Source organism: Gekko japonicus, unplaced genomic scaffold, assembly GCF_001447785.1.
Source record: "Gekko japonicus isolate JY-2015 unplaced genomic scaffold, Gekko_japonicus_V1.1 scaffold679, whole genome shotgun sequence".
NCBI classification, from domain to species: domain Eukaryota; kingdom Metazoa; phylum Chordata; class Lepidosauria; order Squamata; family Gekkonidae; genus Gekko; species Gekko japonicus.
Window position 1 is genome coordinate 52,278 of NW_015160229.1, and position 25,048 is coordinate 77,325.

General features: G+C 42.1%; 1 protein-coding gene across 1 annotated transcript in view; it reads right to left on the reverse strand.

Moving 5' to 3' along the window:
* CAMK1D (calcium/calmodulin dependent protein kinase ID) overlaps positions 1-25,048 on the reverse strand; it is a 239,085-nt gene that overhangs the window by 16,502 nt on the left and 197,535 nt on the right. Inside the window, exons 4-6 of the mRNA XM_015412002.1 lie at positions 19,246-19,384; positions 11,905-12,031; positions 2,336-2,411 (exon numbers count right to left, since the gene is read on the reverse strand). Of these exons, the coding sequence (XP_015267488.1) occupies positions 2,336-2,411; positions 11,905-12,031; positions 19,246-19,384 (342 nt within the window). The remainder of the gene's footprint in view (positions 1-2,335; positions 2,412-11,904; positions 12,032-19,245; positions 19,385-25,048) is intronic.

The window sequence follows — 25,048 nt, forward strand, 5'->3', positions numbered from 1 at the left end:
GTGTGAGCTAGCTCATAGTTTTTTAGCCTCCGGCTCACACATTTTTGTCTTAGCTCAGGAAGGATAGCTCCAGAGCAAACTCATTTATGCAGTAGCCAAATTGCTCACTCACAACTTTGATGCCTGTAGCTCACAAAGCAGAATTTTTGCTCTCAAGACTGCACAGCTTAGAGGGAACATTGTTGGGGACCCTTTTAGCGAGGGAACCTCCACCCTCCCAGGGAACCTGGCAGCCCTAGCTCCCTCCCAAACACCAGTGTGACAAAGTATCCCAAACTTGCTTCCCAAAGAGGCAGGTTTTCACCAGTGTTCTCAGAGAAGGCATGTGCCACAGGGCCTTCTCTTCACATCCAAATTATGGGGATGATTCAAATTTCATTCTCTTGAGGATGACGGCCTTCCTTTGTTGGTTGTTCCCAGCATCTACATATGCATCATCATGGCTCATAACACATTGATAGTTGTACCTCACATGAATTTGTCTAATCCTTTGTAATAGAACTCTACAGTTGGAAAGGATGTTCTAGGCTACCTAGTCCAAGTCCCCACTCAGTGCAGGAGATCCAAAGCAAGAGCAGAAGATGCTTCAGAAGAGCCTGGGAAACACTGCATTTCTGCCTTAGCTGAGACCATAATTTAGAAACAGCTGCCTCTGTCACAGGAAGATGCTTAGCTCAGAGTCTTCTGATTTTTTGTGACGGCAGCCATTTGTGGTAAGCTGGGCCCCCTTCCATGGAAACCATTTTGTGGTGGTGCTTACTACCTGTTTTTGAAATACCAAGAGAACTCGTAGCTTTGAACAGGTTTGAGGACAACTGGATAAGGGTAAAAAAATCCCTTTTGTTATTGTTAGATCTACGGGTGCTTTCAATAAAACTGATTACCATAGTTTATTGAGGATCTTGTAAACTAGAGTAGGGGTGCAGGGAATGGTGCTTTGCCAATTCCACTCATTCTTGTAGGACTCAAAAAGTGGTCATTGGGGAAGTTGAGTCAGCAGCTTGAGAGTTACCTTGTGGAGTGCCACAACACCCTATCCTTTAAACAGGTGTCATTTCTTTTTGCACAGGTAGCAGCCCAGTTTCAGTGAGACGCTATGCAAGTGCAAAGTACCACATGAGAATGCTTTTGCCTACCCAGTGTCACATTATATCTGAGGACCATACAGGGACAAAGAAAAGAAAGTGGTAGTGAAAAAGCAGCAGAAAGCAGGAACACCATGCCACCTTTGGACTGGAAAATTCTTGGAAATTTGGGGGGTGGTGGAGCCTGGGGAGGGTTTGGGGAGAGGAAAGACCTCAGTGGGGTACAATGGCCATAGAGTCCACCCTCTGAAATAGCCATTTTCTCCAGGGGTACTGATCTCTGCAGTCTGGAGATCAGATGTAATTCCAGGAAATCTCCAGGCTCCATCTGTAGTTTGGTAACCCTAGCTGTGACTGGTGTGAAAAACAAAATAATAATCGGTGCATTTGTGCTCCATCCTTTTTTTACCCCACATGGGACATGAGGTACACCTTTGGTTACACATAATCAGGGGTTTTTTTCCCTGGGGGAATGCACAGGAACAGAGTTCCAGAACCTCTTCAACAAAATTATTTTCAAAATGTTTAAAACTACATGAGTTTTCAGTACACAGATTGAAAACTTTATTTCCCGCTTGAGAGTTCTGACACCTCTTTTTTAAAAAAAGAAAGGCTGTGCATATAATGGTAGACTAAAAAACATACAGAAGTTTTATATTTCTGTCTTTCCCCAAGAATTTTAAGTGCGGAGGACAAATAATACTACTAAAACATCACAGATACCAATAGTTGATATAACCTCGTAACATGGTCACTGTTGGTATATCCCCATGAAATCAGCCAAGGCATGGTTCAGAGTGTTGGTGTTAAAGGTATGAACTGGTATCTACAGGGGTCTATATATGCAGGTAATACATGGGACATTGATGTGTTCCTCAGAAAGACTGATTTGACCATACAAACTGTGTCTGCCAGATGCACAGGCTCCATGCAGAGGCACCAGAATGAGCAAGGAGTGCCCCTGGGCAATTGTGAATGGGGGGAGCTGGGGTGACTACCAATTATACGAACTAGACGAGTCTTTCTGTATTTAACACAATCTATGGTTTTCATCGATGAAATAATATTGTATTCATTCATTCATTCATTCATTAAAGAATTTATATGACGTATCCTCCAGCTGCAGGAAATCAGGATGGTCATTGCACCTCTCAGCAACCTCACCCATGCACCATGTTCCAAACCTGTGTGATATAATATTTTAGACTACTTAATAAATGAGTAACATGAATTTGTTTGCTAGTACTTACAGGATATAAGCAATGACTCCAATGGACCAACAGTCCACGGCTTTGCTGTAAGGTTTCTGGGCAAGCACTTCAGGAGCTGTAACGAAGGGTGGGGGAAAGTAATTCAATAATAGAGGTATCCATTTTCGTTAAAAAGAAATTTCTGCTTTCAACATATTTTTGCTTATTTTTAAAACAATTTTTGCTGCATTTGTTTCAATTAAGCCTACTCATTTTCATTCCCCCCCCCCTTCTGCCTTCTCATCCCCACCCTCCACTTACTGTATAGCTTGAGTGCTGCCAGGCCAGGAAATAGAGCTCACACTTCTGTTGACCTGGTCCAAATGAGGAGGCCAATAGGTTGGCACAATGGGCAGGAAAATAATTTACCTCCTGCTGTTTATCCTGGCATTTTAGATGCACCCTCAGAAAATGTACAGGGAGGTCTAACGTGCGAGGAGAAAGAAATTCTGTTTCCATCTACACTGGCTCACCAGCTCCATGCAGGCTATGATCCCGGAACTCTGGCACATGGTACGTGGCCCTCCTTTCATGTCAAGATTCAGTGCCCGGCCCACATAGTAACTCTCCCCCTCCCTCTCTCTGATTGCTCTGAACTTTAAACAGGCAGTCAAGCACCACAATAAAGAATACTAACATTAATTAATGTCATTACTTTTCACATTAAGGTTCTCTACAGCAATGACTATATTGAAATTATATTTTTAAACTTTTCCTATTAGTTGATAAACAAATGAGCCATAAGACAAAATCCACGGAATGTGGCCAGAAAACTCAATTCTTGTAGAAATTAACATGAATTTGCTTCAGTTCCATTCAAGTATAAACATGGAAGCAAATTGCTAGTCATTACTTATCTACCTGTTCAGGGCTTTTTTTGTAGAAAAAGCCCAGCAGGAACTCATTAGCATAATAGGCAATACCCAACAGCAGGAACTCATTAGCATAATAGGCCACACCCTGACAGCACAGCTCATTCGTATATTAGGCCATACCCCCATGTTACCAGAAGTGTGGTCATCCAGCCACACCCACCTTTTGCTTCTTATTCTCTTTACCTTGTTTGTTGTCAAAACCCAGGGCGTTTTGCATGTTAAGCCACACACCCCTAATTGTAGCCAATCCTAATGAGTTGCTGCTGTTGGGTGTGGCCTATTATGCTAATGAGTTCCTGCTGGCGTGGCCAATTTGGGAGCCAGCCGGAACTCCGTTCCTGTGCGTTCCTGCCCAAAAATAGCCCTGTACCTGTTTAGTTACTTATCTATGAATTTATCTGTATATGAATAAATATGTCGAATCAGCATCATGATGCTTTAGAGACCTGCATAAGTTAAATGTAGGCTTACCAAGTACTTACCTTGAATCGGCGGGGGACACATACGTCTTGTCAGGAACATTCCCGCATGGAAAACAAACGCGTCGCACCATGCCGTCGCCCAGACGTGCCGAGTTTCCAGCTCCATCGAGTTTCCAGCTCCATTGCCAGAGCGTCGCCCAGCTACGTGCCCAGCGTGCTGGCGTCACGTCTGGGCGACGGCATGGTGCGGCGGGGATGTGTTCCACCGAGGGATGTTCCGACTGGGAACCATGTGTCCCCTGCCGATTTGAAGGTAGGTACTTGGTAGCCCTAGTTAAATGCCACATCCCTTTGATGTAAAAAAAACCACAGCGAACTTCTGTATCTTGAATGTCATGTTTGAAGAGGGAATATTTATCTCCTGCCCTGCCTTCCAGTGTTATCCCACCGCTGAAAATTTTAAAATAGACACCACTGAATGAACAGTCCCTCCCTCCCTCATTCAGTGAGGAAGTAGCAGCAGCAATATATGAACATGCAAGGGGTGAATGTAGTTTCTCTTCATGTTTCAGCCATAAGCCATCTCAAGCAGGCTTCAGGAAAGGAAGCATATACATTTTCTAAATAAATGACTTAATGTTTGGAAAAATGGCCGACTTTTCTTATTTGCAGATGAGGAATGTACTTTCATGGCCAGCTTCCTCTTCTAGTACTGCTCTGCTCAAATACCCATCACATGAATTGTTTACTGTGACAATATGCTGCCTGAAATACCATCTGAAATACCCAGGACCAATGGCAGGGCATTAAACAGGGGAGGCAAATGCAGCAGTAATGTATTATTTTATTTATTTAATAAAATGTATATCCTGCATTATATCTGCTAATAAAAGTGCTCTGTGCAGTATAAGAAAGGAAAAAGACAAGCATAAATATGACAATTAAAACTGATGATAAAAACAAAACAAGAAAAGGAATAAAGCAGAGTAAATAGCAGCAGTAAAAACCTATCCAAGTCTAAATTAAAACCCTAGAACCTTAAAAGCAACCATAACAAAAACAGAAACAACAGCATCAACAAAAACTTTAAAAATATAACTGTCTCTGTCCCCCCCCCCCCATCAACTCTGGGAGATGGTGCATTTATTGCTCTCTCCCCATGGGCTCTTGAGGAAACCGTTGGCACACTTGTCTTAGAATTTTTTACAGCTTTGTCACACAATCTGGTGGCTTTCACCAAAGGTGGCTTTCACAGAATGGTTCCATTTTCTCATGAGCACACTTAAGGAGGAAATGTAATGTGTGAAGTGGGCAGAAGCAAACATGGCTGGTGACCATAAATGATGTTGCTGCTGCACTTTCTCTATAATCATGGGAACTACGACTAAGTTTTTTCTTGCAGTCATATGTTTCCTCCCAAAACAAGGCCAGGTTGGTGTATATGGTTTCTCTCTCCTCACTATGTCCTCACAACAATCCTGTGAGATAGGTTGAGAGAGTGTGATTGTCTCAAGGCCAGTGAGACACATGACAGGATGGGTATTTGCACCTAGGTCTCCCTCAGATGACACTCTACCACCGGCTCTCTCATGTTATAGCTGTGATCAGTTGGTTCATACTTAAGTCTTCCCATGAATCCATATTAGAGAATAAAATACTGTCCAATCAGAAACCTCAGGAAAAAAAATGTTTTGTGGGGCATTAAGAAGAAATTAAGAGATTCTAGAACATCTCTTATTTCTGCAAGGTAGGGGCAAGAGAGATTAGGATGAGCTCAAAACTCTACTCTGTATACCCCCCACGTCACAAGTTTATGAGAGAACAGCTGGCAGATGGATGAAGGGAGGCCAGCGATCCACTTGCCAATGAATCAAGGCCACCTCTGATTGCCCTCTTTCTGGTATAAGACCTGACATTAAAAACTTGGAATGGAAAGAGCTTTTATTTTTAAACCATGAATCATATTCATAATCAACATCTGACAGATCAGAGGACTACAAATAAAAACAAACTGCATCAGTGACTGACAGAAGGCTATCTATTTCCTGCCAGAAAAATAAAACTTTTGTAAACCTGAAGAGTTCTAGTTCACACATATCACTATGATATCCACATGGTGCCTTGGGGCACTGACTGGGGTGGTGGCTCAGTGGTAGAGCATCTGCTTGGCATACAGAAGGTCACAGGTTCAATCCTTAGTATCTCCAGTTAAAAAGTCTAGCAGTAGATGATGTGAAAGACCTCTACTTGACACTTTGGAGAGCCACTGCCAGTCTGAGTAGACAATACTCACTTTGATGGACCAAAGGTCTGATTAAATATCAGGCAGTTTCACCATCTGCCAAATGGAAGACACTGAGATGAAGCTAAAGGGATGGGCACAAACTGGCTAACAAAGTAAAGTTTGTCACAAATATTGGCCGGTTTGCAGTTCACCAAGGATGTTCATGGAATGGTGCCAAGCACAAACATTTCACAAACTTTGGTGCTGTTTGTGATAGTTCAAAAATGCATACATTTCTGGACAGACTGTCTCCGCTCAATTAAACTGCCCACAGAACTCCAAGGCAATGGAGTGGTGGAATTCTCCAGCTTTAGAAAACAATAACAGGAGCCCACCAAAGCTTAACAGGCACTGCTGGCTGCCTATAACAGAGTTCCCATTCTGCTCTATGGGATCAGAGTGCTATATATATGCTCAGCTTTGCAGCCTCTCATCTGTCAGCTGTTGGCAGTTACACAGAGAGGCTTGTTAAAAGCAGACTAGCAGAGCATATTCATTTATCCCTCCTGATTGTGAACTCTTCTCCCCTGCTGGGGTTTGGGTGTTAGGTGGACTCAGGGTTGTGAGCCACCCCATCTCTCTGGTCATGCTGAGCACAGGGGCTTAACTATTGGGTGCCTTGGCTGAATGAGGACCCACATTTTATAGCTTCCTGATTGTGAACTTCTCTGCCCTGCTGGGATTTGAGTGTTAGGTGGATTCAGGGCTCTGAGCCACGCCATCTCTCTGCTCATGCCAAGCAGAGGGGCCTGCTGGAATACAATTCTCAGATATCTAAATTCGTCGACTTGTTCTTGTTTGATAAATACATGAGTTCTGGACAAGACATGTTGGCAACTGCCTTCATGGACCTAAAATCAGCATTTGATACAATCTCTAGACCCCGGCTATGGGAAAAGCTGAAGAAATATGGCATTGAACCATGTCTCCTTTACTTACTGAGCCTGCTTCGGCGGGGAGGGCGAGGTATAAATCAAATAAATAAATAAATAACTTAATTCAACAGCTCTACAACCATCCATCCGCCTGGGTTAGATGTGGGGTGTTAGGACAGCTATTGGAGCCTTTCATCCTAGACAAAGGAGTCAAGCAGGGATGTCTACTTGTGCCCCTGTTGTTCAATTTATATATAAATGACCTCAGACCCCGTCTCCTGAAGGAAACATGTCATCTCCCACCTCTCAGCTGTTTGGAAACCCCTGCTTTCTGCTCCCCACAAAAAGCCATAGGGAGCAGAAAGTAGGGGTTTAAACTTTAAATGGTTCACAAACCAATATGAACTGGGTCAGTTTGCGAACCAACCTCCTGGTTTGTATGGGTTCATGGTTTGGTTCATGGTTCAGCCATGAACCATGAACTGAAACTGCAGAAATGCAGTTCGTGCCCACCCCTAGGGATTACAGCATGCCAATGTAAAGATTCTTCTATATTTATGCATTAGGAAATAATAATGTTTAGAAAGAGTATAAGAGCATAGAAAGGACAAATCAATACACGATGGGGAGCATTTATCTATTTACATCTCTCAGTAGTAACTTCCAGTCAAAACTAATAAGCTTTTTGCTTACCAACCTAATAAATTCATCATCTTATCTACCCTGCTAAATTGACCGAGAACAATTCAGATGAATCAACCTGTCTTCAAAACCGAAATACCAATTCTTCCGTCTATGTTCTTTAGCTGCCATTTTTATAAGGATTGGAATCCTCTCCAGTTTAAAAAACCTCACATAAAAATTCAATAAAGATGGGTAGCCGTGTTAGTCTGTCTGTAGCAGTAGAAAAGAATCCAGTAGCTCCTTAACGGCTAACAAAATTTGTGGTAGGGTATGAGCTTTCATGAGTCACTGCTCACTTCTTCAAAAGTTCTGAAGAAGTGAGCAGTGACTCACAAAAGCTCTTACCCTACCACAAATTTTGTTAGTCCATAACAATTAAAAGTAGCTTTCCATATTACGATGGAGATATTTAGCAGTCCAAGTTCCAGGCACAAAATCCTTGAGACTACACAAGGTGCCATTGGCATAATATTATGAATAAATGATAGCTGGACCTTATCATATTTATCAATGGGATCTTGGAACTAATTTGGAGCACTTTCTAGAGGGCAGGAATATATTGAGTACCCCTGAGGTAAAAAAAAAATCCTCAGTGTAATCAACAAACTTTTTATGATGAGTCAATTGCCCCCTTTAAATGGTATTGCTGGATTGTCCACTAAGGATCTCTTTTTCAGATTGGTTATGTGCCTGCCCCCTTCAGTCATTGGACTCTCTTGTATTTATTCTTCTGTAATGTCCTTATGTGCTCCAGTTTAAGTTAAAATGGATTATGCCATGCCTTGATAAATGGACTATGCTTCCTCTAGTGACATTAGAGCAAAAGGCTCAATTCCTCTTTGAGAATTCTGATTCCCAACTTATTTTGTTGCTCGATTTCTAGAGGCTGCAGAGAAGTGTTGAAGGGAGGAGTTTTTAGGCATGGCTTTTATTTACGTTTTTTGGTTTTATTGTTCAAGACCTTAGTCTAAGAACAAGGAATGAAACAGAAAATTACAGTAGTTCTATTCTTTATGCTCAATGAGTTTGTTCTTCACAATTTTTTGGAATATTTTCCTCTGATTCTCCTCCCTCCTATGCATATCATCTGACCTCACCTAGTCTACTCAAGGGCTTTTACTCTTGCTAGAAAGAATGCTCATTCAACGGTAGTTATGACAGGCCACTTTTTGCATCTTTCCTACTCTAATAGAATTTGCTCTTGCTTCCTTTGCTAAAATAGATTCAATCTCTCATATTTTATTGGAATGCCCTCTATATTCTAATCTAAGAGGCCATTTCATTCCACCATGGCTTGTGAATTTCGATGATTTTAATCCAAGCAGGGTGATCCCCTTCCTACTCTCAGCTCATAACCCTAATATAATTTTGGATGTTGAATTTTTTTAAAATTCCTTTTGTCTTTTGGAAATAGAGATTATAAATGAAATTTCAGATTGTTATACTGCTCAAAGCATTGAGTTATTGGACAAAGGAAAGACAACAAACTTTCAGACTTATCAATGCTCGCCTGGATATGAAAAAAATCAGTCCAGGTTACAGCTATACCAAATACCTAAATATTTTAAATTCCACACTTGTTCGATTTGTTTTCCACATATAATCCAAGACTCAATGTTAGGTCTGCCTGGAAGTTAATGAGAACAATATTGAATAAATACTTTCATAGCTCTGCATAATCCAACTGGAGTCCACACAAGCATAACTAAATTGTCCCCATACAATAAGAACAGGACTGGTGCATCAGCTAATATGTGGGTATGCATATTCATAGCCAAAAGTAAAGGTGTAAAATCATTAATATAAAGATTGAAAAGATGTGGAGCTAATACACATCCTTATCTCACACCCTTATTAATAGGAACTGGGCCCAAACTGAAGAAAATTTCCAGTGTATAAATACATAATCAAATATAATAATCTCTTTGGAATAGTAGTCACATTTAACTTGTTCCAAAGGCAAGCATGGTATACTGTATCAAAAGCTGCCTTATGATCTACAAATGCCACATTCAGATGAGCACCCATGGGTTTAATATATTTATAAACCAAAGACGCTGGTGTAAAGCAGTGGTGAACACAAGAAAAGCCTTTTCTAAAACCACATTGCTCTTATCCTAAAATATTCTCTTCTTCCATCTAATTTTGAAGCCTGTTCAGTAGATGAACTGCATATAGCTTTCTGAACATCAACAGCAGACTTATAGTTCTATAGGCAATGGATGCAACAAAGATGGTGAGGGGTCTGGAGACCAAGTCCTATGAGGAAAGGCTGAAGAAGCTGGGTATGTTTAGCCTGAAGAGGAGACAACTGAGAGGTGATATGATAACCATCTTCAAGTACTCTCTTAAAAAAATGATTATAAGTGATACAGAAAAAAAGAAGGAATAGGGAAAAACAGATCAAAAATATAATTACCAAAGAAACCTAGTATGAGGGCAATTTTATGGAAATTTAGGACCTTCCTTCTTCAAAAATTTTATGTATATGTAACAAAGTATATGATATAATAGCTTAACAAATGTTTAACTATATATGGTGTAATGGCATAAGAGTATAGCTTAAATATATGACCTATTAACTTAAAAACTTATATTTTCATTTTTATCTTATCCTATCTATCTTATCTATAGATTACATCAGACATTTTTATAAGATTTCACACAACAGTTTGTTATAATAAACAACAGTTAATTATAATAATACATATTACACTTTTCATTTCATATTGAAACTATCTTATAGTATTAGTTATAATAGTCATAGAAAACTCGCCAATTATTTTTGAATTCATCTTTCAGTCTTTGGTTAATGTAGTTTGTCAGTTTTGCCATAACTGCATATTCTTGACTCTTTGTCTACCAAGTTCTCAATAGTTGGGCAACCCTCAATTTTCCACTTGGCTGCAAATACTACTCTTGCTGCTGTTAGCATGTATCTGAACAGTTCATACATTGCTCTATCCATATTCACTGGTAAGATTTCTAATAACATCATCTCTGGTAACCTGGAAAATTTAATATTCAGATTTTTTTGAATGTCAGTATGTCATCTTCAAGTACTTGAAGGGTTGTCAAATAGAGGATGGTGTGGAGCTGTTTTCTGTTGCCCCAGAAGGTTGGACCAGTACCAAAGGGTAGAAATTAAATCAGAACAGTTTTTGGCTAAACATTAGGAAGAACTTCCTGACAGTTAAAGCGGTTCATCAGTGGAACAGGCTTCCTCAGGAGGTGGTGGACTCTCCTTTTGAGGTTTTCAAATGGAGGCTAGTTGGCCACCTGACAGCAATGCTGATTCTGTGAACTTAGGCAGATCACAAGAAGGGATGGCAGGAAGGGTTGCATCAGTGTTTAGTTCTTGTGGCCCTTTCTTACACACCAAGGGAAATGCTGATCGCCACTTTGAGGCCAGGAAGCCATTTTTCTCCAGGCCAGTTTGGCTAAGGATCCTGGTGGTTGTTTCCCCCCCCTCTTCTGGGCATATAGCAGGGGTCACTGAGGGTGTGGGGAAGCTATTTGTGAATTTCTTGCATTGTGCAGGGGGTTGGACTAGATGACCCTGGAGGTCCATTCCAACCTTATGATTCTATGACTCTAGTTAGATCACACCTTGAAAAATAGGATGGATTAGAAATAACCACCAGAAGTGTGGATAAATACCATTTTGATCCATCTTTGTAAATAAAGAAGCTGGCAAAGTGGCCAACCAATCTGGTGAGATTTTCAAAAGCTAGGGGGATGGGGAGAAAATTGTACCATGGAGCCTTTCCTGGTTTTAGTGCTTTAATCAATTGCTTAACTTCCCTTTGAGAGACTGGATCCAACAAAGGGACAGTAGAATAATTCACTTCAAATTCCAGATCTGGCTCAGCACCACACTTTCTACATAGCTCTAAAAAATTCTGATCCCACTCTTTGCCAGAGACTCTAATTGTTAATGAAGATGTACACTTAAGTTTTCAAGAAATCAGTCACCAGAATGAGGAGCTATTGAGATTCCTAGCTGCATTTATTAGTCTTTGCCATTGACCCAAGGTTTACTTTTTAATTTGTAAATCCAGCCCTCTCTGATATTGAACTGGAAGTTCAGAAAGAAAAGGTTAATGATTTTCAGGAAAGCCTAAATATCCAGTATCCTCTGCTCCTCATTGTAACAGCAGAAATGTATTTAGTACAGGTTTGTACAATTGATGATGGCATTCAGTGTTGTCTGCTAAGTGCCTTATTTCCCACAACCAATGCACAGACACACCTTCCATTTTTTGCAGTCCCAAGCAAGTGGAAAAAGAAATAGGGTTGTTGATACATGGCTATTTTTGGTCTGCGGCTCACAAATCAGCCAGGCCCAAACCAGAAGCAAAAATAGCAATTATATTGCTACCAGATTCATATGGAACAATCCTGTGTAATTATAAAACAAAGAACCTACCAACATATCCCGGGGTACCACACGCTGTGGACATGACGTCACCTTTGCCCTCCATTTTTGACAGGCCGAAATCACTAATCATTATTTTAGATTCTTCCTCCTGGCTGTAGTACAACAAGTTTTCAGGCTGCAGGAGCATTAATGAAAAACAAACACAAACAAAAACAGAACCGTTACCCCACTGCTGTTTCAACTGCCATCTCATCTCTTGATATATTGAGTCTCTCTTGGCCAGACACATAGCTTAATACATAGTCATTCATTATTACCCTCCTCCTCCCAGTTGTTCAACATGGTTTACAAGTAGTCAAATCCAATAATGCTACTATAACATAAATCATAGTGATATACAAAAAGCAGGAACACATTTAACACAGCAAATAAAACCTTAAAAGAGCAAACCAAGAGAAATCAGCAAGTCAACTCACAGGAATTAAAAAACAAACAAAACACCAAACAACAACAACAAGAATTAGTCTGGTTCCTACATGTCAACGTGACGGCACAAGGCAGACTTTACAAGGGAAGTTATTCCAGAGATGTGAAACCTCTATCCCTGCTCCTTAGAAGATGAGGAGACACAGAGAAGGACCTCTGAAGGATGTCTACCACTTTCAACCAGTGAAAGTTTCTGGGTACTCTTCAAGGCAGCTTCACATAGACTGCAACTGCTGTAATGTTACTTGAGGATGAACAACAGTTTTAACTCGATAAGCAATTTCAGATTTGGCTATTTTAACATCCATGTTTTATGTTCTCTATGATTCTCTGTTTTCCCTCCTCACCTCCTTTAAGTCAAGAGAGAATGGTACTTAACTACTATTCCTGGCCCCAGGACCTTATGAGGTTTTGCCACTGCTGTAGACAAGATTGTCTACAACTGCAGGCTTGCCCAACTCTCCAAGCCTTGCTGCCGCAGTGGCCTGGTTTTAGCTGGGGAGGGTGGTGACTGTCTAGGTTCCTGGGATGTGCTGTTGCTGCTGTCCTTGTGGCTCATCAGACAAAGTGCCAGGCTTGATGGCCTTGGGAAGGTGTGGCCACTTCATGGAGTTAGCAGTAATTTTGGGTTTGCTGCCCATCAGGTATGGTGCTACTGGACATTGGTAAAAGGTCCTTTCAGCTGTATGGGCTTCCAAATACAAGGCTGGATGTAGGAACCTCTCACAAGCTGTGAATCAGACCCTTCAGAGGGAGTAGAGCTCTCAGCGCAGACTTAATAACTGAATAATGCTCCAACTACAGCACTTCCCGTTCGATAGAGAGCCAACATGGTGCAGTGGTTCCAACCAGCACTGAGTCCCAAGAAGACTGGTCTATTATGATGCAGCTAACCTTCAACACAGGGTTTGAATCATTCATTAACTTCCAGTGAATCTTTTTGCTAACACAATACACTTCTAGGAACTTCATATAAAGCTCTCACTGCTGCAGATTTGGACAGGGATGATTCCTGGTTTCTTCTTCTGGCAAGGTGCTGAGCACCTTCAGTTTGGCACACTGCATCCCTGAGAGCTACAGTGGTACTGAACAGTATCAGTCCTTGAACATATTTAAATCCATACAGAGAGAAAGAGGAATGGCCAGCATTTCCAATAATAGTGGGAAAGAGGTTGCCAAGAAAGTGGTACAAATTCCTACTGGAACATGTTCTTTTTATAGACCTATTGTATGTTCTACCCAGGAGCATCCAAGAAATGACAAGAAACATATGGGCTGTTAAGGACTACTGCCTTCCCTGATCTAAACAGAGATTGTAGGAGTTACACCACCATTTAAGGCAGCAATGTTGCATTACAGGAGAATCTGAAGTGTTGCTTCACAGCCTGTCATAGAGAAGCATTTCCAGTGGCTGGCTTCAAATGACTTGTGGTTGGACTACTGCAATGTGCTCTATGTTGTTGGGCTGCCCTTGAAGACAGCGTGGAAAATACAACTGGTTCAGAATGCGGTAGCCCAAGTATTGCCAGGGGGTTAGCTGACGAGAATGTATCTTGCCTATTTTAGAACAGTAACACTGGCTGCCAGTTTGTTTTCAGAGCCCTTCATATCTCCTCACATGTCACGTTGGGCCACCTATAGTCCTCTGGCTACCACAAGCTACCTATTCTTCCACATTAGGATACCTGACTAGAGCCTGTGCTTTTTCCCATCAGAACACCCATCCTAAGGAACTGAGGAAGCAAGCAGATGCTGTCCTTATTAGTTTTTCGGAGGTGCTGCAGTGCCATTTTATTTGCTAGGGCTTTTAATGGGGTATAGACCACAGGCATTTGGAGGGGGTTACTTGGGGTTTTATTGTATTTTATGTGTTTTTAAGTGTGGTATTGTAAGCTGCTTCAAGCCACAAAAGAAAGCTGGAGTGTAAATTTGTTTAAATAAACAAACAAATAAATTCTCTTTCATTCCAGAGTAATCTATTCTTAGCTTCTATACTCAGCCATGAGACCATGTTATGATTGGTTTGCCTCTCATACATTTATAACATTCATTTGAACAGAGACAAATCCCTTACAAGTAGAAACAGATGCAAACTAAACTTAGGCTATGCTTATAAAGCCCCAGAAAGGATTAAATTTGGAGACTAGAGCTTGAACAGCTAATCCTGCCACAATTTAAGTCTTGTATTCTCTCAGCCACCTCAGCTCTGTGCTAACAGTAACTGTGACAATCAGAGCCAAGTTCTAAACTAGGTTTAAAGGATTTAATCTAAAGGCTGCAGATTAGATTTTAACCAGTGCAGAAAGGGTTTACTAAAGGTTTCAAGGCAGAGTAGATCTTTGTTCCCCCAAGAGCCTCAGCTGATCTATTACTCTCCTAAATTTCCACCCTTCAATCATCACCACTCTACCATCATAAGAGTTGACTCACATATCTGTTCTAGGAATAGTTTTGGGAGCTGTTTTACTGCTAGACTGCAGCTACTGTGATTGGTTAAGACAGGAGGGTGGAGTTGGCAGAGCCTCTGATAAAAGGGTGAATAGGCAAGTGAGTTAAGTAATTAGTGGGAGGTGGGATGTAATGCAAGGTGAGGGCACTGACCCACTAAATATTAAATAGCTACACAGCTCCGAACACACTGCAGCTTCAAGTGAAAAGCAATTAAAAGTACATAATGAAGGTTCCCTCCTCCAGGCTGTTCGACTATATCTGGTTCCAATTCGGTCTTAGAACCCCTTTCACGTTGTGTTGATTCTTTCCTCAAACCAGATGTTCTTAAGATCCAATCTTATATCAGAGACACTAAGCACTTTATTTCTATAGTTGAGAACTTTGATTTTCCAACAGAGGCTTGCTTAGTCACCATGGATGTTTCATCCTTATATACAAGTACACCTCATGAAGAGGCACATTTTATAATTGAACAAGTGTTGTATTCCTGAGAAACATCACACCCACCAAAGTTTTTTCTACTTAAATTGGTTGATTTAATATTTGAAAAAATTACTTTTAAGTTGATGATCAATTCCAAATTTAGGGTGTAGCTATGGGGAGCAGTTTTGCCCCCGGTATTGCTAATCATTTCATGGCTTCCCTTCCACCATGAAATTCTGTTATATAAGAGGTACATTGATGGCATCTTTTTTATTTTTAATAACAGAGAACGTGTAGCGAAATCTGGGCTTTGGATGAAACAGGTGCAAACTAGTATTAAATTCACTTGGCAATATGATAAATATATAATTGCCTTTCTTGATACTACGGTATATAGAACTAGTGGAAAGACCTTGGCAGTACACCCCTTTAAAAAAGTCATCTGAAAGAAATTCCTATCTCCACTACAATTCTCATCACCCTCTACACCTTAGACAGAATTTGCCCTTTGGGCAATTTCTTAAGATAAAACAGAATTCAACCAACATAAATGATTATCTCAGAGATTCTAAGGAAATGACAGTACAATTTCTCAATAGGGGTTATCCCAACAGGGTATTACAGGAGACTAGATCCCGGGGCAGTGAAGTCAGTGGAGAACATCTATTATGTGAACACCCCTCTATTCCTGAAAATAGGATAACTTGGGCCTTACAAATTAACCCCTAGCTAATTATATCAGGAGGATTATTTTAAAGCATTGGCATGTAATCCAAGACATTCCATGTTGTCAGCTTCCACCTCAAATTGTTTTTAAACATACTAAAAATATTAGGGAGATGGTGACTAGTTCTGACATTTCTTGCAGATCTGAATATTCCCCCATTACGACTGGGCACTTTAAATACGGCAAATGTGGAGAATGTGCCTTGACTCAAGAGCAGAAAGAATTTACTTACCCGCATTATCAATCATTCCATCTGCCACATCTGAGAAATAATTTGCCGTATAGTCAATTTTATGCCTTTAAAAATTCTACTTCCATCAGAGATTACATTAGGGATAGTAACAAGATGTATAATCAATTTTATGCCTTAAAAATTCTACTTCCATCAGAGATTACATTAGGGATAGTAACAAGATGTATAATCCTGTGAGCAATGCTCCCTCTAAGCTGTGGAGTCTTGTGAGCAAAAAAATCTACTCTGTGACCTACTGGCATTAAAGTTGTGAGTGAGCAATTTGGCTACTGCATACATTAGTTTGCTTTGGAGCCCTCCTTCCTGACCTAGGACAAAAATGTGTGAGCCAGAGGCTAAAAAACTGTGAGCTAGTTACAGCTTATTTACAGACATGAGAAATCAGTTCCACTGGAGAAAACAGATATTTTGAAGGGAACCCTATGGCATTGTACACCCATCCTCCCCAATCTCTTTCCCCAAATCTCCAGGAGTTTCCCAGCCTGGATCTGGCGTCTCCTGCCAGTGGCCAAGAAGGACCTGGCAACCCTAGTATGAGCTTTTTTAACATACATTTTGTTCAAACTTTTGTTGCTCTTAAAGGTGCCACTGGACTCAAACCAGGATTTACTATTTGCTAAAAAGAGTTTGTTGCAGATAGTGTGCTTTAAGCAAACCATGATTTACCACTATGTCTGAATGCAGCTTTACATTCAGGCCAAGAACCTAACTATATGATGCACTTTCCCTGGTTCTGTTTGCTGGTCAAATTAACCACCGTACTCTGGGAGTTTCTTGAATTGCATGGGTGCAATTCAGATGGGAACCGTGGCTAGCAAAGAGAAGAGGGCTTACGTCTTCCAGCTGGCTGCACTATTTTACTGGCATGAATTTGAACCCAATCCCTGCATACCTGAGTATAGATTAACTCCAAAACACATCTGACCTGCAGATAGATCCAAGAATTAAAAGTCCAATTTGCCACAATGGCCTGTGATGTCACTGGCTCCTCCCTATGATGTCATTGGGTCCCAGTTCTTTAAATGACTTAGCAATGCCCCTGGCCTCGCCCCAGCCCCCCCCCCCCGGAAACTGGAAAGTCTACACCCTTGTGTGATAGACAGAAATAACACTTCCACTTGGGGAAATCATGCAGAGAAGAAAGCTAGACCCTCCCTTCACCCTGGCTCCAGTCAAGCTGGGGGCCCATGCAGCAGTTTGTGGTCTTTAAAAAATGCTGGAGACAACCAGAAGCCCTAAGACTGAGATGACAAAACACTGATTAGTTGAAAAAAAAAGGTTATGTCATTTGGGGCAGAGCCTTGGGATGCCAGAGAATGTTAGTTGTTAAATGGCAAAGCAGGTACTGGAAATACCCTCAATAAAGACGTCTGAAAAATGCGACTCCTGAATTCTGAAAATCCTGACAATCTTACTGGAGTGGTTTTCATTACTGTGTCTTTATATAAACTCCCAAGTAATTTGTGCATGAATCTCCTTTAAGCCCTCTTTGGAGTCACATTTTGATATATCACTCAGGCATGTGTTGCTAATAAGATTAAGTTGTTTAAGAATTACAGCTGAGGAATTCCATTAGGTGCAATGTTATTGTCAGCTTATCTGAAGCATTGTTTGAATTACTTGAATTTACTCTTCATAGCTTCTGTACTCAAAAGAACTCCAATGAGCAATTCCCTGCAAATCACATTCTTTCAGGATAAGGCTGAGTTAGCAGAAGACTAATTCCCAAGCTGAATTGAAATAACATTAAAGTAAACAGGATATTTACTTAGAGCCTTACTTTTGTCTCTGAAAGACTGAAGAGAGGAAAACACAGGCCACCATCCCACATTCCCTGATTTTTGCAGAATCAACTGCTACTGCCCATAGGACTACAGTCACAAATAATCAAGGGAGAGTGCAACGGCCTGAAAGGTCAGTTATGTGTTTCAGGGAAAGGCTTTAAGGTCCCTATGGTTGCTTGTACAGAGATGTTTCTGCTAATACATGTAATGTGTTCAGAAAAGGGCCGTGGTCACATGGTCATTTTGATCGGGTTTCACTGCTGTTCCCTCTTGCATTTAAAATTGCTGATCAGACGGCCGCATCCGTCTCCCGCAATGAAGTGGGTTCACTCATCCAATCCTCCCGGTTTCCTAGCGAATTTCCCTACATCCAGAATATCAAGTACTTTCCAGATATTTGCACTTTGAATCCATGATTTCGCCGATCTGGACAGTCACCTCTCGCAATGATCATGATTAAGTCATCTGAACATCCTTCTTGTGATTTTTTTACAAGCTTCCATCATTGTGCGCATGAGCAATCCTGCGCTGAATAAAACCAATGCATAAATGTTCAAGCGCACATATAGACTCCAGTGCTTAGTTATACGTCACCAGTTAATTTTGTTTGCTGTTGGGGGAGGGGACCTGCAAGAACAAGGGAGTACGGCAAGTCCCAGTGGGAGCGGTGATTCGGCCATGTGTATATGCACATATGCAAAGCCATTTAAAAAAAAAAACAAGCTGTGCCACCCAAGCGGCGGCACGGCTATCTGAACGGTGCCCAGAGCTTTGTTGCATCATGCAAGCGGTTCATGGAGGGATGTGTGGTCATCCCAACCCGAAAAAAATATTCCCGATCAAATCTACAGTGGGAACAAATCGCGGTAAGCTTCCGTGTGACCACATCCAAGACGAGAGTGTTCTGCAAAAAACTTGCCTCTCAGGATCCAATGATTGGTTAAAAGACTTCTACTCCGAATTATACCCCTAATTCTATTGATCCATAAGGTAATCAAGTCATAATCAAAGTTTTTCCAACAGCCAATGATGCAGGGTATAGTGTGCGTGTGTGAGGGACAACACTGTATCACACAATGAGCTTCACTACACATTATTCTGGGATCAGGAGAAATGGACACATTTTTGGTAGAGTTCTGTGTCCTCTATAATATTGGGTGATGCCTGCAAAGCCATGATAATCCTATGGATTATATTGTATATTATTGTTCTAATAGATTCTGATGATATCATGTATGCCTGTTTTAATAAATGAGCAACAATACCTTCAGATCTCTGTGAACAATGCCCATCCTGTGGAGATAGTACACAGCATCCAAGACCTGCCGTATCAGGGCGCTTGCATCTTTTTCAGTATAAAATCCTTTCTCCACAATGCGGTCAAACAGCTCCCCTCCTGAAACTCTGAAAGACACCACAAGACACAGCAATGTTAATATACAGGAACAACTCCCCAGATAGCAGCAGATTAGAAACAAATTTTATATTTACACATGCATGTCTGACTTGGATTCAAAGAACAGAACTGAGATTCATATACCTCAGTTTTATTTTCACTGACTGAATTATTTTCCATTTATTTTTGGCCCCTGCCACACGGCAGGGAAAACACGGGGCGAAGCGCGGCTTTTAAAAGCCGCGCCAAAAAAGAAACGCTGCGGCGGGATCCCACGGATCCTGTTAGCCGCGCGCCATTGCTCCCCGGCATGAACAGATGCCGGGGAGGAAGAGACGAGTGGGAGGGGGAGGCTGCCGAACTGCGCATGCTCGAGCATGCGCAGTACGGCAGGGGGCAGGGGATGCGCCAGCGAAAAGACGCGTCGGCGATCCCATGGCTGCATTTGCCGCGGCCCATTCAATTGAACCACCCAGGTAGGTGGTTCTTTTTTGATGCGCGTTTTGGGCAGTTGGGACGGATCGGGGACGGCCACGGCACGATTGCCAGATGTTGCTGTGTGATCACGCCCGTTTGATGCGGCCCCGATCCGTCCCTCTTCCGGCCCAAAACGCCTCGTGTGAACAGGACCTTTGCTTAGCAATTTTTCAATAGCTTTTTGACTCCCCCCCCCCCATTACATCAGCACACTGTGCTGTTAGGTCAGTTACAGTTCCTCAAAAACATAGAGCATGCGCTCAAATTTATCATTGTTTCTGTAAAATATAATCAGTAAAAAATGAAAATAAAGTATCACAGCTTTTCACTGGGAAAATTTGCAAGGCACTCCCCCTCTAATATTCACTCAGCAACTTCAGAACATGAAATATGTTTGCTATTAACTATTTCTATCAGTTTGAAATAGTGATACCACTAATAAAAATTCAGCCACTCTCCATAATGCACATGCCTGTGTGGTATGCAGAGAACATTTAGATAAGAAAGCAAACAGGCTTGGTGAGTTTTCCCCGCATCATTTTCCCTTTTCCTTGTGCTTTCTCTCCATCTTTCTGTTTCAAGTGAACTCAGGTGACTGAAGTTGGTTCCCAGTTCCTTATTCACATTTTCTAGTTCAGTATTCATGAATCCAATGCCAAATATTGAGGACAATGTAAAAGCTCTGAATCCCAATATAAGGTTTGGATCAGGGCTGGTTTCAGGATTGTGTGGGCCTTGGGCAAAGGAATATAACTAAGCCTCCTTTCCCCTTTTGTATGGCCCCTTTCCCCTCCAACCACACCCCTTCTATTTGGCCCCTCCCTTTTCTTCAACCACTCCTTTTCCCATTTCAATTTGTTCACTCTGCTAAAGAGAAATCATACCAAGTTGTGCTTTCTTAATTACTTTTATAACTTTGTATAAAACCAAAGAGAAGAAAATATGCCTTCCATGATTTTATTCAGTAGGCATTCAATAAAATTGGTATCATTTGTGTAAAATGTGTAAAATTGTGTAAAAATAATAAAAGCAATAAAATACTGGTGGAACCTCAGTCTCAAGGTCTGTGGAAAAGTTTCTCCACTCTCATCAATACAAGTGAGGAAGCCAATCCACATCCATCCAAAATGCTTAAGCAATTGAACAGTCCTAACATACTGAAGATGTTCATTTGGAAACATTGGGTAGAAAGAAATGAACATAATTTCATCACCCAACGCTGGATCAAAGGAGCCATAAATTAGCCAACAGAAGAAAATAAAATTTAATTTTTAATTCTGAGAAGTGCATCACTCAGTTTTATAACTGAGTTGCTCCAAAGAGGGGTGCCCCCAGGACCAATGCACATGCAGACACTAGGGCTAAGCTGCACCCTAAAACAATCTTTGGACCACCCCAAATTACACATTCCCCCAATTCCAGAGACTGTCCCTTGCAAGAAAACATACAATGGTTCCCGGTCCAAACACTGGTTCTGGCACCACAAGCTTCTATTTGGGTTGCCTCCAAGAAGACTGTATTGCAAAGAAAATTTGAATAAGGGGATATATACTATTTGGAGCAGCTTGTGCCAACTTCTCAAACTGTGGTGGCCAGGTTCCGAGCCTGCTACTGACTATCAACCACGGCCTTCAAGGCCTCATCAGTGGTAGAGTAGAAGAGACCTTCGCCATCGAATGGGAGGTCCTCAATCCGAAATTTCACATCGGGCTGTAAAGAGGTACCTCTTAGCCAAGCATGGCGACAGAGGGCAATGGAGGAGACAAGGACCTTTGAGGAGCAAGTGACGGCATGACGGACTGAATTAATTTGCTGTTTCGAGATCGTACAAATTTCCAATAGAGCCCCCGACAATGTGGGATGGTGTTCCTCCGGAACAAACTCCAAGACAGGACGTACTGCATTAGCCACATTAAAAGCATAAGCCAACAGATATGACAGGTAGGTCTCAATACGAAGATTCATAGAGGTGAAGGAATACATCTTCTTCACGATAACATCGACCTTGCGACCCTTGCGGTCGGGAGGCACAGACTGGCGGGCAGATTGCTTCAATTTCAAGGAAGAGTGTACCACCATGGAATTCGGTGGAGGCTGCCTAAAGAGAAACTTCCCTGAGTTCTCTTGGACCTTATAAAGAGCTTCATATCATCTGAAGACCGGGGGAATCAAAGCGGGATGGACCCAGGACTCTATAAGGGCAGAAAGGTGGACCGGCAGCAGAGGCAGGGCCGTAGAAGGTGGGAGGTCAGCCTGAACAAGCTTGTGAACAACATCGGTCACAGTTGGGGATTCAGTGGAACCCTGGACCTGAAGCGCAGAGGCCATCCTGGTTACGAGTTCTAAATACGCTTTCAGGCCCTCAGTGGGGGAAATACAACCCGAGCCCCGAGGCTCATCGGCGATGTGCAGAACATCGAGTTCTAGGTCTCCGGAATCCGAGTTGTTGGAGATCGACATGGGAGAGGATGATCTCAGCGGTTGAGTGAGATCAGCCGGCATGGGGTCATCAACCGGGGGATGAAGCCCAGGTTCTAAGGGAAAACTCTTTGGGGCATCCCTAGGTCTTGAGAGCTCAGGAGTGTGGTGAGGAGCCCCAGAGCGGGTCAAAGTCATGGACCTAGAACGTCTGGCGTGATCCGAAATGCATCGATGCTCAGTACGTTCAAAGTGACGAAGCAGATCATAGTGGTGCCGCTGAGGAGTAGGAGACCTCGGATAGTAATAAGGATAATAGTCAGGCCGATCTCGTTCATCAGGAGACCAGTATTGGTCGTCAGAAGGTGATCCCGAGGGGGAAGGTGATGGACGATGAATGAGACGCTTTCGATCATATCGAGATTGAGAACGGCAGCCGACAGAATGCTCCCTGCCCTCCAAATCATGGATCAGGGTACGGGAGTGTGGAGATGGAGATTGAGAGTCCCGGTGATATGACAAGTTGGGAGGCAATCTCGTAGACTGACCCAGCGGAATAAGGCCAGACGCTGAAGAGAGCATAGGCAGTGCTGTCGGAGGATGCAAAGTGGACTTGTTAGATACAACAGCCACAGCAGGAGTTGTTGTCGTTAAGCCGGTAATGACAACCGGGTCGACAGCTGAAGTTGAAGCCGATGTCGAGGGCTTGACTTTCGATTTCGATGGAGCCTTATCATCAGGCCGTTTAGGTTTTAGCTTTGGTGCCTTTGGAGCCCCATCTGATCTTTGAGAAATGGCCAAAGCCATGGTAGGGTGCAGAGCTGCCTCTAAAAGCACAGCCCTAAGCCGAGCCTCTCTATTACATTTAGCTTGCTTAGTAAAACTAGCGCAATGGACGCAGCTATCGACTCTATGGGATTAGAGTCTATAAGTAGTGAGGAAAGAAGAGTGAAAAGAAACAAAAACCGAAGAAGGAAGATGAAGAAATATACTTAGCTGAGGCAGATACGGAGAGCAATAGAAACGAGGTGTGAACACATAGGCGGTCGAAGAAGAACTGAGTGGGAGGTGGCTCCCCCCCCCTCCAAGCATGCGCAGTATGTGTCTGCTCCCCAGGGTGGGAAGAGAGCCTGCCAAAAGCTTTCTGAGGCAAAGCTATAGAAGTTTCTCCGGTCAAGGTCGTGCGCAGGCGCCCAACCCATGTTTGGGACTGCACAGAGACCACGTCGAAGATCATTTGATTTCAAAAGAGGGAACTTCACAAATAGGGGAGGGAAATAATTAAAAAGAAGCTGAAAGGGAAACACAAGAGAGTCAAATCCCTAGCCTAGAGGATGCTTGAAAGCTATGTAAAGCCACAATAATTGAAGCCCAGAGAGAATTCATTCCACAGGTTAGGAAATGCACTGCCAAGTTCTAAAAAAAATCCCTGCAAGGTTGGCAATGCAAGTCAAGGAAGCTATAAAAAGTAAAGAGGCTTCTTTTAAAAAATAGAAGGTCTGTCCCAGTGAATTGAACATGGGGTACCACAGGCTCTGGCAAAAAAAAAAAAATTGTCAGTAATTAGGCATGCAAAGAGATATTTTAAGTAGAGGGTTGCTAAAAGCATCAAGATAAACAATAAACATTTTAAAAAATATATCTGGAGCAGTAATCCAGCCAAAGAAGCAGTGGGGCCTTTGGATGACAAAGGAATAAAAGGATTGCTAAAGGAAGATGGAAAGATGGCAGTGAAGCTCAATGAATTTTTTCCTTCTGTGTTCACTATGGAATGTGTGGGGCATGTACCCATGCCACAGCCCCTATTTTCAGGAAGGGAGTCTGAAGAACTGAGCCAAATTGAGGTGACCAGAGATTAATTTCTCGACCAACTGAGGAAATTAAAAACCAATAACCCTCCAGGTCCTGATTATATACACCCAAGAGTTCTTAAATTAGTTAATCTACTAACGTGTATATATAACTAAAGGTAAAGATTTCCCTTGCTCAAAAGCCAGTCGAATCCGACTCTAGGGGGGCGGTGGTCATCGCCGTTTCCAAGCCAAAGAGCCAGCTCTGTCCGAAGACTTCTCTGTGGCCGTGTGGCCGGCATGACTAAACACTGAGGTGCACAGAATGTCACCTTCCAACTGAAGTGGAACCTATTTCTCTACTTGCAGTTTCTTGTTTTCGAACTGCTAGGTTGGCAGGAGCTGGGTCCAGAGACGGGAGCTCACTCTGTCACGTGGCACTAGAGTCTCAAACTGCCAAACTACAGACATTCCAGTTTGCAACTCAGCATCTTAACCTCTGAGTCACCTACCACTATATTCAACCACTGTACCAAAAGAGTGGAGAGTAGCAAATATTACATCAATTTTTAAAATGGGATCCAGAGACGAAACAGGAAATTACAGGCCAGTCAGCCCAATCTGTCACAGGAAAATTAGTACGGTAGAAACTGTAATCAAAGATGGAATTATTAGGCATGTAGAAGGACAAAGCCTGCTGAGGGGAAATCCGCATGGCTACGGCAAAGGGAAGTCCTGCCTCATCAACCTTCTTGAGTTCTTTGAGAAATTGAATAAGCATGTAGACAACAATGACCGGCAGACATTATATACCTGGACTTTCAAAAGGCTTTTTACAAGGTACCTCACCAAAAACTCCTGAGTCAATTTAGCAGTTGTGGGATAAGAGGATGGGTTCTCTTATGGATTAAAAAGTGGTTAAATGACAGGAAGCAAAGAGTAGGAATAAATGGACAGTTCTCTCAATGGAGGGAAGTAAGCAGTGTA